The 15,824-nt window shown below is 33.1% G+C and overlaps 1 protein-coding gene across 5 annotated transcripts in view; it reads right to left on the reverse strand.

Moving 5' to 3' along the window:
- Positions 1-15,824, reverse strand: part of VPS13A (vacuolar protein sorting 13 homolog A) — a 265,017-nt gene that overhangs the window by 84,031 nt on the left and 165,162 nt on the right. For all 5 annotated transcript variants that reach the window (XR_010322961.1, XR_010322960.1, XM_064291207.1 and 2 more), the window contains 11 exons: positions 12,997-13,124; positions 12,443-12,612; positions 11,677-11,894; positions 10,738-10,970; positions 9,766-9,858; positions 8,931-9,287; positions 7,119-7,220; positions 5,459-5,617; positions 5,026-5,281; positions 3,130-3,290; positions 383-486 (listed from right to left, as the gene is read on the reverse strand). Coding sequence is in view for 3 of the 5 variants with exons in the window: in XM_064291207.1 (XP_064147277.1) it covers positions 383-486; positions 3,130-3,290; positions 5,026-5,281; positions 5,459-5,617; positions 7,119-7,220; positions 8,931-9,287; positions 9,766-9,858; positions 10,738-10,970; positions 11,677-11,894; positions 12,443-12,612; positions 12,997-13,124 (1,981 nt within the window). In the remaining 2 variants the exon portion in view is untranslated. The remainder of the gene's footprint in view (positions 1-382; positions 487-3,129; positions 3,291-5,025; positions 5,282-5,458; positions 5,618-7,118; positions 7,221-8,930; positions 9,288-9,765; positions 9,859-10,737; positions 10,971-11,676; positions 11,895-12,442; positions 12,613-12,996; positions 13,125-15,824) is intronic.

Here is a 15,824-nt window from a genome sequence, read left to right on the forward strand (position 1 = left end):
CAAAATACTATTCATGATAGCATATATAAACCCAGAAGCCACCAATCATGCTCAATTAGACATTTTTAAAAATCATAAACATGTACGATTATGGTTATGATGGCAATATTGCAAGCATATAATAATCATATTTACAATTATATGTAATTAAATATTTATGTAATAATTAAATATATTATATTAAATGTTTCTAAAACCAACAAAAACCTTCTAAGTGTCCTGAAACCTAAATAAGTTATATAATTATCACATGAGATATTAATAAATATCTTAGTAATAACAAAACTTCATAACTTAAAGGTAGACACCCATACAGCATCAGAAACTAAAATTACTATAAGTGACCTTAGAACGAACAAAAAGATAAAGAAAAAGAAATCACCGGTAAGATGATAAAGGTATGTTGAATTCATTTTCAGGTGAAGCAGTTCCCAGTAAAGTGTCTCCTTCGTAAATAAAGAGTGGGACTGAAAAATGATTTCTAATCTGGGGGAAAAATATTCAGTTTCATTAATCAAAGATCTTAAATACATTTTTTAAAGTAGCCCATCTAAATATCCCAACAAAGAGACTCTCAGGTAATACTCATCTTGCTCATACAAATTTGAAAGAAATAAATGTAAAATTATTTTCGTAAGAAATACAAAAGAAGTTCCCATAGTTTTATAGAAAAGGAAACTCAAAAACAATATTTAAAACTCCTAGAAGGAAATAACATAATATCTTCTTGACCTTTTGAGATAGGAAATAATATTTTTATACATGTTTGATTAGATATCAAGGATTTTTTAAAGGTCATAAGAAAAAACATAGCAAAATTTTAAATGTCTATATGACACAAGTGAAAAATAAGCCACAGGCTAAGAGATGTCTACAATATATTTAATAAAGGATTCACATCCAATATACACAAAGAAATTCTAAAACTCATTAAGAAAGTTGTAATCAAAAGAAACGAGAGAATAGAATAAAAACAGGCTATTCAGGAAAACTAAGTGACAACAAACGAAAAGATGCTCAACCTTCCTAGTAATCAAGAAAACGTAAAATTATAGGATATCTTTTCATACTAACAGATTGGAAAAGTCAGAAGTCTTGCAATATCAATAGCTGAAGAGGACGTAAAGAAACAGAACCTCCATACACTGACGGTGGAATCTAACTGATAAAATCATTTTGGAAAATAATTCCGCAAAAACCTAGTAAAAATAAAAATGCAACTTCTTTAAGACTTAGCAATTTTGCTTCTAGTTACATACGTACAGAAATAGTTACACATGTGCAGAAAAAGACATTCATATTCACTATAGCACTAATTTTAATATGAAAAAATAGAAACACTCTCCTTAACAGAGGAATGACAAAGAAAACTGATATATTCATGTAAGAGAACGTGCTACAGCAGTTAAAATAATAATCTCTATGCATCAATACACAATTACATTCCAAACAAAATGTGGTATGAAAACACAAAATAGCAGAATAATGTGAGCAGTATGCCATTTACCCGAGACACTATGAAACAGAACACGGTATGTGTCTTAAGGACACATGTAATTTTACAAAAACATGAACTAGAGTGATATACCCCAAATTACCAAACTGATGATTTCCAAATTAATTTCCTCTAGGGAGAAGGAAGAAGGGAAAGTGAACTAAGAGGGAGATAAAATGGTTGATTTTAACTTCATCTCTATCTTATTTTTTTAAATATCTGAAGCAAAATTTAAAATATCAATATCCATTATATTTCAAGGTGTGGATAGAGAGATCTGTATTATAATAAACTTCTCAAAATAAAAAGTAAAGCTGAATAATGTTTTTCAAGAAAGGAATCAATAACAAACCTATGATCAATACTCAGAATGCTCAAACAGCAGGACTGAGGTAGAAGGTGTATTAAAATCACAGTTTTTTTTCTGATGATAAATTTGAAATAAATTTTAATTTTACATTCAACTTATCAGTGATGTATGTGTACCCTATTGAGACACCTGCTTCTCAATTGTGCCTGGTTGGAATGTGAAGTGACTAGTTTTTGAAGTGTGATGCTGCTTCCTTTGTTTCCCTGTCAAATTTAGTATGGAAAAATGTGTTAGAAAGCAGAAGATAAACCAGTGATTTGGAACTTGGAAACAAGATGAAAGGCCTGGAAAAAGAATGAGAATAACACTGAGAAGACAGTGGGCAAGGGAGTGAGGGGAGGGGAGGAAAAAGAGGATAAATATCTATACAAAAGCAAGCTACAGCTAAGCAATCCTGGTGGAAGAATTCCCAGAATCTATGACTATTCAAGAACAGTGTAATATTATAAAAAAAAAAAAAAAAACATAGACTTTAAAGTGAAACAAACTTACGATCAAATCCCATATACAAATATTCACTCAAAATGAATAAAACCATATAACTATTCAGCAACAACATGTAACTGCGTGTAACAACCCAAAAAACCCACTGCCGTTGATTTCAACTCATAGCGACCCAACAACATTGGTACACCAAAGTTGATACACACAACAACATTATGCTGAATGAAAGACGCCAGACTCCATTCTGTACTCCATGTCATTTATATAAAATTCTAGTCAGTGCAACTAAAGTACAGTGACAGAAGACCTGTAGTTGCCTGGGGGTGGGGGAGTAAAGAGAAAGGATACTTTTAGGGATGATAAATATGTTCATTATCTTATTTGTGATGATGGTTTCACAGGTGTATTTTTCTGTCAAAACATCAAGTTGTATATGTTAAATAAAAAAAGATATATCAGTTTATTGTGTGCCAATTGTATCTCAATAAAGCTATAAAAAATTTCTTATCTCATTCCGTAATTAAAAAAAAATACATACATGCTAAAAAAATCTAAAATAAAATGGTGATGAATATGTTTTAACAAAACAACAATACAAATAGATTTTATAAAATCTATTACAAGAAGTATATTCAACAGAGTCCTACCAAGGACCATATGAGAGTAGCACAATTACTGGTGACGTTCTTTTTTATGATACCAGCTGTATTTGATTACAGACTGTCTTCCTTTGGTAATAATTCACTCTAGTTTTTTCTTTTTCTTATTAGCACCCAAATATGCATAATGTGACTCCACATAAAAATGTATCATTTCGTACCTGCACTGGGGAGCGAACTGTTACCTTCTTACTTCCTTCCACCGCGTCTATTTGACAAACGATAGATCTTTCAACTCCAGACTCTCTGTGTCTAACAGTGTACAGACGTCGTCCCACTTTTGTTAAAGGAATCTTATCAGCAGTAGAGTGGTTAACAGGTGCTAAATGAAATATATATATATAGATGTTTTAAAGCTTGGTTATAATTCTTTATATATTAAATTTAAGTGTAGTTAAATATCAGAAACATCAGTTTGTTAACCTGACTACACTAGGCATAAGATGGCCTTACACTTATGCTAAGTTCTACGTCACATACCAAAACCTAACTAAGTCTATTTCCTGCAAATGCCTCTCTATCCCAGAAGCAGGGCCCTAAGCCAACCAATTAGGATTTGCCTGCTCAGTTTAACCTAGTTTCAAATTTCTTTTAATCCCATATTAGGAAAGAAAATACCCACCAGACAATTCAAAATTGCCCAGTATAGCTTTCTGGTTCCAGTGTGCCTATCCCTATAAAACCCTTCCACTTTATACCACTCTCTGAAGCTCCTGTCTGACTTCCAGAACAGATGCTTCCGAATTCACAAACTGCAGATAAAACTTGAGTTCATACACAAATTTAATCTTACAGAAATTTTATTTTTAACAAGATTATTGTCTGAAGTTTATCAATAATCATAACTGACATCTTTGAATATAATCTATACAAAGGGGTATTTTCGGAAGCCACAATAGATTTCCACAGCACTCACCTAAGACTTTCAAAGGATTTTACAAAAAAGAAATCAAATTTTAAAAAATTCATTCAGGAGTTTAATCTAAGACAACAATGGCAAAGCTTTTTAAAATGACAGGTTAATAAGAGGTGTTATTACAAAATAAAAGACTGTACATCTCTGGTTCACTGCCGTAACACCAAAGCCAAACACCTTCAGGCAGTCACCGTCAATTACCAAGTAAGCTGCAATTTTTCAGTTTCCAATTTTTCCAACAAGCTGTGACACTTTCAGTTATATCTTGGATTTGACTAAACATAAGTTATATAATTTAATAGACAATTATTGTATTAGAGGAGAAATATTTGTATAAATCACCCCGCACCCATAAAAATGTTTGTTCAAAACCAAACAGATGTAAAATTAATGAGAACTATTCACCGACAATGCTCTGAAAACACCCGCAACATAGCTATTGCTGTGCATCACTTTCTGATTAGGACAAACCACTTGTTATCCATTTTAGTATTACCCCTCCCGTGTTTAACTACTCTTGCAAACACTCTCCTTGATAACTATATCAACGAGAGTATCAGAAAGTGGTGTAGGTGAGGCTTTTGGGACTATTTAACTTCCCAATGACTAGATATTTTTTTAAGAATGAATTTATTTTCACCTCTCCATAAAAATGAAAAACTTTTGGGAAGCATAAAAGACAAAGGAAAAAATTCTGCCTCAACAGGCAGGCCATAAAAACTATTTAAAAACTCAAAAACCATTTCAAATGTACCATTTTCACGAATTCCAACCTTAATTTGAATTCATTCAGCTGCAAAACTAGTGAAATGCTACTGAGTTCTACAAAAAACGTGGTTAAGACAACAGTAAACAACTATAGCTTGTGAAAACTGAGTGTGGATGAGATCTAATATTTTTCCTCCCAAAAACAAAAAGCAGTAAATCACAATGCTCTAAACCATGCAGTGGCTAAAAATGTCAGAATTTAGAATATAAAGATATATTTAATACAGTAACCAAAGCATTGCAAAGGGAAAAAAAAAAATTCCCAACCTATTAAGAAGGAAATAAAACCTATAAGCTACCACAATGAGTAAAACAGCATATAGAATATAATTTAAAACAAATTAAAACCCCAGGAAGGCAATATATTACTTACTAAGAAGAATGAAGAAAAGCTTGCTGCTTAGGCTGGTCATTGCGCTGAAATGATCGTTGTCCTTAGTTCCAGTATAATCCATACTTAAACTCTCCTTATTTTTCAATGTATATGATTTTGCCATAGGAACGTTGAGTACACTGAAGGAATCACTTGGTGAAACAGAGATAGTGAGCCCAAGAGAATTTATAATCATAAATGGTGCTAGATCCTTTAAAAAGACATCTGAAGATCCGGTGGCAGCTTCTGTAAATGCCTAATTAAGAAACAAAAGATCTTAACTAAAACACTATATATATAAAACATGGAAAATTAAATGACTAGAACACTAAAGGATACATGCCAAAAAACTAAGTAAACTTTTTATTTAACAAAAAAAGGCTCAATGCACACTAGGGTCCTATCACTGAAAGCTTCAAATTTCTTTTCTTACCTTGCCTAAATTATTTAACATTACAAGGCCACACTTGGATAATGTAATGTTTAGTTGATCTTTTGAATAGAAATTAAAGATAGTTTTATATTCTGGCACTCTGTAGTTTTCTTCTTCAGTATCTGATTCAACAATGGCTTTCCTTGCTTTCTTTTTCATCTAAAATGGCAAACAAATTATAAAAATATAAGAAAAACTTATTTTTCAGAGCACAAATAAGTCATTTTACAAAGTATAAACTTTAGACAAGTCCCAATAACAGCTTTAGAAAGAAGAATATATTTTATCAGTTCTACTTCCTTACTGGAAACACCTGGAAATCACCAACAAAGGTCCCATAGGAGAAGGGCAGTACTAGAGGAGAAAAAAAAAATCTCCTAACATCAGTGAGAATATAACAGTAGTCACAAATTCGAAGAAAAAAAAAATTATCAAGTGCATATGAAATCTAAGCAAAAATTAAAAGCATATACATCATGAACCAAAAACGAAACCAAACCCAGTGCTGTCGAGTCGATTCCGACTCACAGCGACCCTACAGAACAGAGTAGAACTGCCCCATAGAGTTTCCAAGGAGCGCCTGGTGGATTCGAACTGCCGACCCTTTGGTTAGCAGCCATAGCACTTAACCACTACGCCACCAGGGTTTCCATATTCATCACAGCAAAAGGAAATTTCGAAGAAAAGGGGTCATTTTTAGTCTTTCAATCATGTTATAAATGAAGAACAGAAACCTAGGGACTTAACAAAGTAGGACAATTAGTGACAAAACAGTGTAGTATACCCAGGACTCAAGAGGATACCTCTTTTTAGGATTCAGAGATTTACTGTTCATGTACAAAAAAAGTATATTCTGGCCTGAAAACGGTCAAAGGAGTTCCTTTATCTAAATGCTTTATCTGGAATATCTGAAAATCAAATTTAATGGTCTAATGGCAAAAAAAAGTGGGACACGCCAAGCCAGCTACCTTTATTATTACTTCAGCTGGCTCTAAGCTACTGAAAACTTGTCTGCAGGTTGACTGAACTTCTACTAGTCAGGAGACATGCTGGTTAATCTACAGTTTCCTGCTTTAGGAACACAATTTCATCCATCTAAAGGCCCTGATTCTCATAATTAAACAAATGTGCAATATATTTTAAACAGATAACAATATAACTTCTTCTGTAAATAAATTTCAGAGGACAAAGGAAACTCTGGATGGACGGACAACAACCTACGAGAAAATGATAGAGGCACTGTAACACAGTGGATAAGAGTGAGAACTCTACAGTCGGGTTTGCATCCCAACTCTTCCGCTTTCTAGCTATAATTACTTTTGGGAAGTCCCTTAGCCTCTCTGGTCTCAATTACTTCACACATTAAAATAAGGATAAAAACTGTATCTTTTTCAGAGGGTTGTTGTTAGGGTTAAATCAAAGATACCGTACTTAGAACAGTGTCTCCTACATAATAAATGTTATATAACTATTTGGATTAGAAACATAGGAGGCATCAGCCTTAGATTTGAAAATTACATTCAGAGTCAAACAGGAAAGCATGTAGGACAAGGCTCATAATAAGAAAACTTCAACTTTATTGTGATTAAAATTAACTCATGTTTCAGGTGGTATTGCCATTCTAAATTTTTGGAGTTTATTTTTTAGACTTCAAATATACCTTGAATCCAAGATTCCATGGTCTAAAATCCTCAGTCTGATCAATTTCTAAGGGTTCCAGCAAAGGCTCCCATACACCAAACATTTCATTGTAATAGTGTACCTATAGAGAGAAATAGAGACAATTTTAATTTTTTTAAATGAGGTGTTCTGCTATTTTCTAAAATGATCTTCCATGCTGTTTCTCACCAGCATGTCTTTTGGCTGTATTATTTCTTCTATATGAATGCTCTTACGTATCGTTAAGCTGCTTTCTATATATACTCTTAGTGCTTTCCTCACCTGGCTACCCTCACAGTCCATATTCACTCGTTAAAATTTAGTTCAGGTAAAGCTCTTTTCCAAGCATTTTTCCTTTACTTGCAGGTTGGGTTAAGCATCAAACACTATATTTACCTATTATATATCATTGACATTTTTGAACATGTGTCTTTATCCATAGAATGAAAGTCCCTTGAAGGAAAGTATCAAATCATTCAATGAGTGTTTATTTATTTGAATACTCTGAATTTCTTGGGCATCCTACATCAAATTCTCTGTAAAATATACAGATATTTCGCTTCTAAACAGAATCTGAAATTTTAAAACCTAGTCACTTATAATTCTATTAGTATATTACTCTCTATCAACACACTTAAATACTATAAGCAGCTTATAAATTTTCTTATTAGCTGTTATATGGTAGACTATTAGTTTCAATAGACAGAAACTGAATTAATAATTTAAACCAAAATATCCCCAGGGATGCCTATATGTGGATAAATTCTGAAGCTAACTATATGATGGTTCAGTTCAAGTATCTTCCAAATTATAGCAACTAAAAAACAAACAAACTCAAAAAAACTGTTTTAAAAGTACCCTAAGGAAAATCTAAATTAGTGGACTCTCAGGTTCCTAGGTGGCACAAACGATTTGCACCTGACTACCTAAGGAAACCCTGATGGCGTAGTGGTTAAGTGCTACAACTGCTAACCAAAGGGTCAGCAGTTCGAATCTGCAAGGCACTCCTTGGAAACTCTATGGGGCAGTTCTACTCTGCCCTACAGGGTCACTATGAGTCGGAATCAACTCGACGGCACTGGGTTTAGTTTTTGGTTTTGGTACTAACCTAAAGGTTGGTGGTCCTGTGGAACAACAGTCAAGAAAACTTTATGAAGCAGTTCTATTCTGTAACACATGGGGTTGCCACGAATCAAAATCAACGTGACAGCAAAAGGTTTGGTTTTTGGTTTAGTGAACTCTCACTAGACTCTAAAGATCCTGCACTGTATAAAAATACAAGGCATATCCTTCTAATTCTTCATATAACTCTTGTAGAAAAGATTATACATGTATTCAGAAATCCAGTCTATTTTTCTTTTCAAAGAAAAAATATGTTCAATTTATAAAAACAAGAAATTTGAATCTAGTCAACAACTGCCTATTAATGTATCACCTCAGTGTTGGTAACATCAAGTGAAATGTAAACTTAATGAGAATATATATTCTAAAAGAAAAAGTTATATACACATAAAAGCAACCATGTTGCTGTTAGTCAATCCCAACTCATGGTGACCTCAAGTGTGCAGATCAGAACTGCTCCATAGAGTTGTCAGGGCTGCTTCCAAAGTACCTCTACACCAAGCGATAATCTCATTAGTAACTTAAACTTTATATATATGATTCAAACAACTAAAAATTTATAAACTTTTTTCCAAAAGTTTTTTGAACATTATATTTGCAATAAGCTTGATATAAGTATCTAATATTCTCAAAATATTCCATGGATGGCATTATTTGTTGCAGAAATTGGAAAAATACTATACATGCTTACTTCTAGCTCAAGTTGACAATGGAGATTTATTAGGGAACTCCAGTTTTTGCCTTCCCCTGAAAAACGTGACTTTGCCAAAAGCATAGGCACTGTTCTATGACCAATTCCAGCCTCCAGAACTATAAAAATGGAATCAATGTTTATTTTTATCATCTCTCCTTTGGGTACCAACTCAGTTGTAGGGGCTGTGTTTTCAGCTTCATTTGGCTCCTCAAGGAACCACATTTTTAAATTCTTTGTATCCTTCTTTTCCCATAACTGTGCTGCAGAAGAAGTAGCCTCTTTCAGGGTGGTTTCCTTAGTTGCATAAAGTGCTGAAGTTATGGTAATCACGGTATTTATGATAACTGGTGAAACCTAAAAAAAAAAAAAGAAGAAAGTTAAACTAATAAAAAATCTACACATACCACTTTCAAAGATACTTTAAAAATATTAAATGTATTTGTTGAAGGATCATGAGCAATTAATATTGAACTAACATTAATATCATGAAATAGTAGATACAGCTTACTGCCTATAAAAAAATTAAAATTATCAACTAATTTCAGTTTGTTAAAATATTTACATGATTATTCCCGATATTAAACTGATCAAGTGTAATTTCAACTAATTAATGAATGTTGGATGTTGAAATGAAAGCAGTCAAACACCAATAATAAAATAGACGATAACATTCATTATAAAATATACATTAAATAATATTATTTTCAAAAACAAGCTTCATTTATTTTGCTTACTTAATGCATAGACTTGCTATAATAAATTACTTGTTTTAAGCTTTACTGATTAAAAGGAAAAGTGCAGGAAAGAGCTTAATAATCATATTTTAACTTACCTTTAGTGTCAGGGATTTTACTGACATATCAATCACTTGTGGGTCCGTACCTATCCGCGTAGCCTGATAAAACAAGTCACAGGGCTGCAAAACCTGTATGAGAGAAAAACCAATACTACTAAATTAGCATGATTCTTAAAATATTTGTATTTAAAGACTTTCCTAGTAATGGCTATGTTAATAAGCAAATTTGTCAAAATAACCATTTATAAAACAACCAAAAAACCCACTGCCTTCAAGTTGATTCCGACTTACAGCAAACAAGTGACTCAGTTACACACTTTTTATCCTCTTTATTCATTACTTATAATAAATAGAAAATCTTAACAATACTATTAGAAAAAACATTAATATAACAAATTATGTAGAAGCATTTTTCAGTATGAAAAACATAAACTTCTAGTATGTATTTTTTTTTTTTTTAGCACTTATAAAATAAAAATTTAGCATGGTATTTTTTCCACTTTAAAAGGCTAAGATATTACTAGAAACTAAAATACAAATGCGGAGTGAGTCAAAAGCAAATGGCCAATGGTTCAAATAGCTCAGTGAGAAAAGCAAAAATAAAAACTCACAACAAAATATCTGGTTAGGAGAATAAAAAGTAAGAATAATAAAACTGAAACAACATAGTAAGCAACTGGTCGAAAGTCTTAAAAGCCAAAGAGAAGTTTGGGGCTGACAAGGTAGAAAGTCAGAGTGAGGACTTTATTGAAAACTGTTAAGTTGAAATCGACCTCTTAATGACACTATTCCAACATACACATATAAGACAAATAACAATGAAGAATAACTGAAAGCAGGAAAAAGAATTTCAAAGCTCATGTAATAATCTAGGTTTTCAAAGCAGAAGAAAGGTATTTTACAGAGAAACATTGGAAAGTATGTGGGTAGCTTTAATTTCCTAGAGTAGTACATACCAAATCCAAAATAAAATTTATAATTAAGCAGATAATTAAAAACAAAACTCACAGTAGTTACGTTGCCTTTTCTCTTGACTGGAAGAAACGGGCATGCTCTCACTTGGAAATCTTTAATGGCAGCAGTCATTGTTTCATTTTCAAGATCGCCTTTCCAACAAATTTCACACTGTGTGGTAATGACTAAGGCAGGGGCGTCATTTCTTGTCATGTCAGCCACAAACACAAACTCAGGATTTTTAATCATAACATTTATTTCCCACTTTTCTGGTTCCGCTACAGGCACTAAAATATAAATAAAAATGAATTACTGTTTTAAAACACATATAACTATTTGCTATTTACATTATTTATGAATACTTCATAATTTATGGGAAAATGTTCTTTTCATTCTAAGTAAAAAGCAAAGTAAAAGGATCTTAGATCCCAAAGTAAATCTACTGCCACTCTTTTAATAAAGACTTGAAGAAGCTGTAGCCAAAAAACGTAGGAAAAAACCTCCACTATTTAAAGGCAGAACTGGAACAGAACACCATTTCCAACTCTGAACCTGGTGCTCTTTCTACTATACCGCAAGAACAAACTAAGAGAAAAAGATAAACTATGTGCTAAAGCAGAAATAAATACAAGGAAAAATAAATATGAGCACTTTAAATTACAATGTAATCTTTAATTAGGAAAAAGAGTGGAAGGTTCATTATTTTCCCTATTTGTTTTCTTCCATCAACAAATTTTTTCAAATTACTGCCTGCAGTAACAATTAGTGATTTTGATATAGATCTTATAATTTTTGAACCCAATATATAGTCACACCTTAAAAATAATACAAACTGCACATCTTCTCAAAAAACACTTTTAGGCTTTCTACTTACCTTGAAAAATAGAGATTTTAATTCATTAATGTACTTACACTGATCATCTGGAAGGCTAATTAAAGTAAGTGCTGACACAGCAATAACACAAACACTAAGTATTCGCACCAATAACTAACCTTCTTCCTTAGAAGACCACGCTTGAACGCTGGTTTCTACAGCAGTGCCTGTGCTATAGGCCTCAAGAAAGACATTTGCAACTGTCATCAGAAATTCCACACTTGCACAAATATACATTTCTTGAAAGACTAAATCAGAAACCCAACCATCTCTGACTCGCTTGTATCGTACATCCATCATGTCCTTTTTGTCAAACCCAACTGTCAGTCCTATCATTCTGAAAGATACAATAATAACAATTTCTATGTATGAGTCATAACAACCAAACATACCAACAAACCTCAGGAAAACCTCTTATACTTTTCACTGACAGCAAATTAGCACTGTGAAGTCATGTCTCCTGGGAAAATCTACAGAGTCCTACAAATAGTGAACTTAAAAACTTCTGGAGGATGACTATTTATAAGGTAGAAAATATCTTTAAGAAATTTTCAGAAGTTTGAATTTCAGTATATTTTTCTCTCGATTTTTTGTGCATTTCCATTAAAATTTGCAAGGGCTAACAATAATCATTTATATCAGAATTTTAAATATTCCCCCAATTTAATTGCAGTTGACCATTTCCGTGTATTCAACCAATCTATACACCAGCCAGCAGGAGTGGCACCCAACTTAAATGCTGACTGAGAACCATGGCTCAGTTGAATTGAAACTTTGAAGATCTTAGGATGAAGCCAGAAAATGAAGATGCCATTCTGGGGATAGGTTCTGTAAAATAATCCATCATTTCTCATGTAAACCTCAGAACACTATTGCAATGCATACCTCGGAGTTGCCTTCTTGACATGAGGCCTTTTATCATCTAAGATACAGTTTTTTAATGAGAAGGAAGAAAATGTTGAGTCATCTGTATACATTTTTAAAGTACTTATAATATTCTCCAATCTAAATTCAGCAAGTTGCAGAGAAGGATCACGAACATCTCTAAAGGAAGTCTGTGGAAGAGGAAATCAATACAAAAATTACATAAAAACATAGGTCTAATGCATATTTGAAGTAATAAACTCCTACATATTATTGTCTCCACTTGTATCAAACATTAAAATTTTCTATCTCCAAAGGGTTTGATAAGAAAAGGCCAAAAAAAAAAAAAATTTTTTTTTTCCTCACATCATTGGTTATGTGAAGGATAACTCATTTAAATGGTAAATGGTTAAAATTATTCTATAATTAGTTTAAAATAGAAAGATCAACCTTTTTTTTTCAGAGAAACTGATACTCCAAACTATATATAAAATATTAATAATTACTATTTGGTACACGTTCTCTATATAATTTTTACCAAGTGAAAACATATTTTGTCTTTTTCCTTGGCTTACCTGATCAGGACTCGGACTATACAGTACCATGGTGAGATAGTCTGTCTTGAAACTTATATTTAACGTTGTCTTAACTTGAGAGGCACGTGAATGTACTTCTACCACAGCAGCTGTCACCACAGTTGTTCCTTGGAAAAAATGAAGTTGATTAAAAAAAAGAAAAAAACATAAAATGTAGCTCATTAAAACAGCCTTAAAACAGATTAATAGCATTATAATTAAGTGGGTATAACCAAAAAACAAACCCATTGCTGCTGAGTCGATTTCGACTCATAGCGACCCCATAGGACAGACTGGAAGTGCCCCATTGGGTTTCCAAGGAGCGGCTGGTAGATTCGAATTGTCGACCTTTTGGTTAGCAGCCATAACTTAGGGCTTAGTAAAATGATATTCAACAAAATTATAATGATTTGAAAATTCAGATGTTGAACTCAAATTAACCCCTGGCTTAGGCCTCTTTATATCATTAACTTGAGAATATTAATTACTTGGTCCTTCCATTACCTCTTGACAATACTGTTTTTGGCTATTCATAGTCCTAGCATTTCCACATAAATTTCTATAGAAATTTTTCAATTTCTATAGACAGAAAAAAGCTGATTGAGATTATGTTGTCCCTACAGATCAATCTGGGGAAAACTGACAGCTTAACAATACTAAGAGATTTCAATCCATGAACATGATTTATCTCTCCATATATCTGAGTCTTTCATTTCTCTCATCAGTATTTCATAGTTTTTGGCATAGAGGTTTTGCAAGATTTTTGTTAAACATCTTCTCTAGTATATTGTGTTTTTTAATCTTATTGCAAATGATTTTTTTAAATTTTCTTTTCTAATTGTTACTCATAAAATTGATTTTTATATATTAACCTTACATCCTGTTAAAAGTTGCTAAATTCATTCACTAGTTCTAAAAGTTTTTTTTTTTTTTAGATTCCTTAGGATTATTTTATGTAGACAATCATGCTGTCTGAGAATAAAGGCAGTTTTTACTCTTTAGGCATTTTAATCCTTTTCCTGGCCTTATTGCTCTGACAACGACCTCCTTTAAAACAATGTTGAAAAGGAACGGTGATTATGAACTTCCTTGTTTTGTTCCTATTTTAGATATTTAGATATTTCTAGTTTTAACCATGAATAAGTGCTGAATTATGTTGAATGTTTTTACTGCATCTATTTTATTTAGGTGGCCATATGAATTTTCTCCTTTACTCTGTCAATGCAAGGAATTACATGATTTGACTTTATCACGTTAAAGCAACTTTGTATTTTGGAGATAAACCTCACTTAGTCTAGATGAATTATCCTTTGTATATATTGCTGGATTCGATTTGCTTCCCCTTGTTAAGAATCTTTTATCTGTGTTCACGACCGATATTGGTGCGTAACAGTCTTTCCTTGAAATGCCTCTGATTTTCGTGTCAGGGTAATTGTTTGCTTTATAAAATGACTCAGAAGTGTTTCCACCTCTTCCAGAGTTTGTGTAACTTTGGTATTACTTCTCCTTTAAATCTTTAATAGAATTCACCAGGGAAGTCATCTGGGCCTTGAGTATTTTTTTGTTTTTTACAAATTCAATTCCTTTAATAGATACAGCACTACTCTGATTTTCCACTTCTTACGCCAGTTTTGGCAACTGCTGCTTTCTAAGAAATTTGTACACTTCATCCAAGTTATAGAATTTAGTATCATAAAATTCCCTCATTATCCTGGTAGTGATGTCTAATTATCTAGTTAAGGATGATACTGGTAATTTGTGCTTCCTTCTCTCTTTCTCTGTCTCACATCAGTCTTGACAGAGGTTATGAATTTTATTAATCTTTTAATGTTTGACTTTGTTAATTTTCTCTATTGTCTGTTTCTCTTTCATTGATTTCTACTCCTTCCTGTATTACTACTTGCCTTTTAACTTGAGTTTAATTTGTTCTTCCTTTTCTATATTCTTCAGGTGAAGATTTCTTTGATTTTAAACTTTTTTTTCTTTTCTAACAATCTTTTAAGCCACAAGTTTTTTTCAGCACTTCTTTATTGCATCCCACAATTTTTTTTTAATAATTTTTATTGTGCTTTAAGTGAAAGTTTACAAATCAAGTCAGTCTCTCACACAAAAATCCATATACACCTTGTTACACACTCCCAATTACTCTCCCCCTAATGAGACAGCCTGCTCTCTCCCTCCACTCTCTCTTTTCGTGTCCTTTTTGCCAGCTTCTAGCCCCCTGCACACTCTCATCTCCCCTCCAGGGAGGAGATGCCAACATAGTCTCAAGTGTCCACCTGATCCAAGAAGCTCACTCCTCACCAGGATCCCTCTCCAACACATTGTCCAGTCCAATCCATGTCTGAAGAGTTGGCGTCGGGAATGGTTCCTGTCCTGGGCCAACAGAAGGTCTGGGGGCACTGACCACCAGGGTCCTTCTAGTCTCAGTCAGACCATTAAGTCTGGTTTTTTTAATGAGAATTTGGGGTCTGCATCCCACTGCTCTCCTGCTCCCTCAGGGGTCCTCTGTTGTGTTCCCTGTCAGGGCAGTCATCGGTTGTAGCTGGGCACCATCTAGTTCTTCTGGTCTCAGGATGATGCAGTCTCTGGTACATGTGGCCCTTTCTATCTCTTGGGCTCGTAATCACCTTGTGTCCTTGGTGTTCTTCATTCTCCTTTGATCCAGGTGGGTTGAGACCAATTGATGCATCTTAGATGGCTGCTTGCTAGTGTTTAAGACCCCAGACGCCACTCTTCAAAGTGGCATCCCACAAATTTTGATATGCTTTATGCTCATTGCCATTCAAATCAAACAACTCTAATTTCCTTCGTCATTTCTTTGTTGA

This window comes from Loxodonta africana, chromosome 9 (assembly GCF_030014295.1).
Source record: "Loxodonta africana isolate mLoxAfr1 chromosome 9, mLoxAfr1.hap2, whole genome shotgun sequence".
NCBI classification, from domain to species: Eukaryota; Metazoa; Chordata; class Mammalia; order Proboscidea; family Elephantidae; genus Loxodonta; species Loxodonta africana.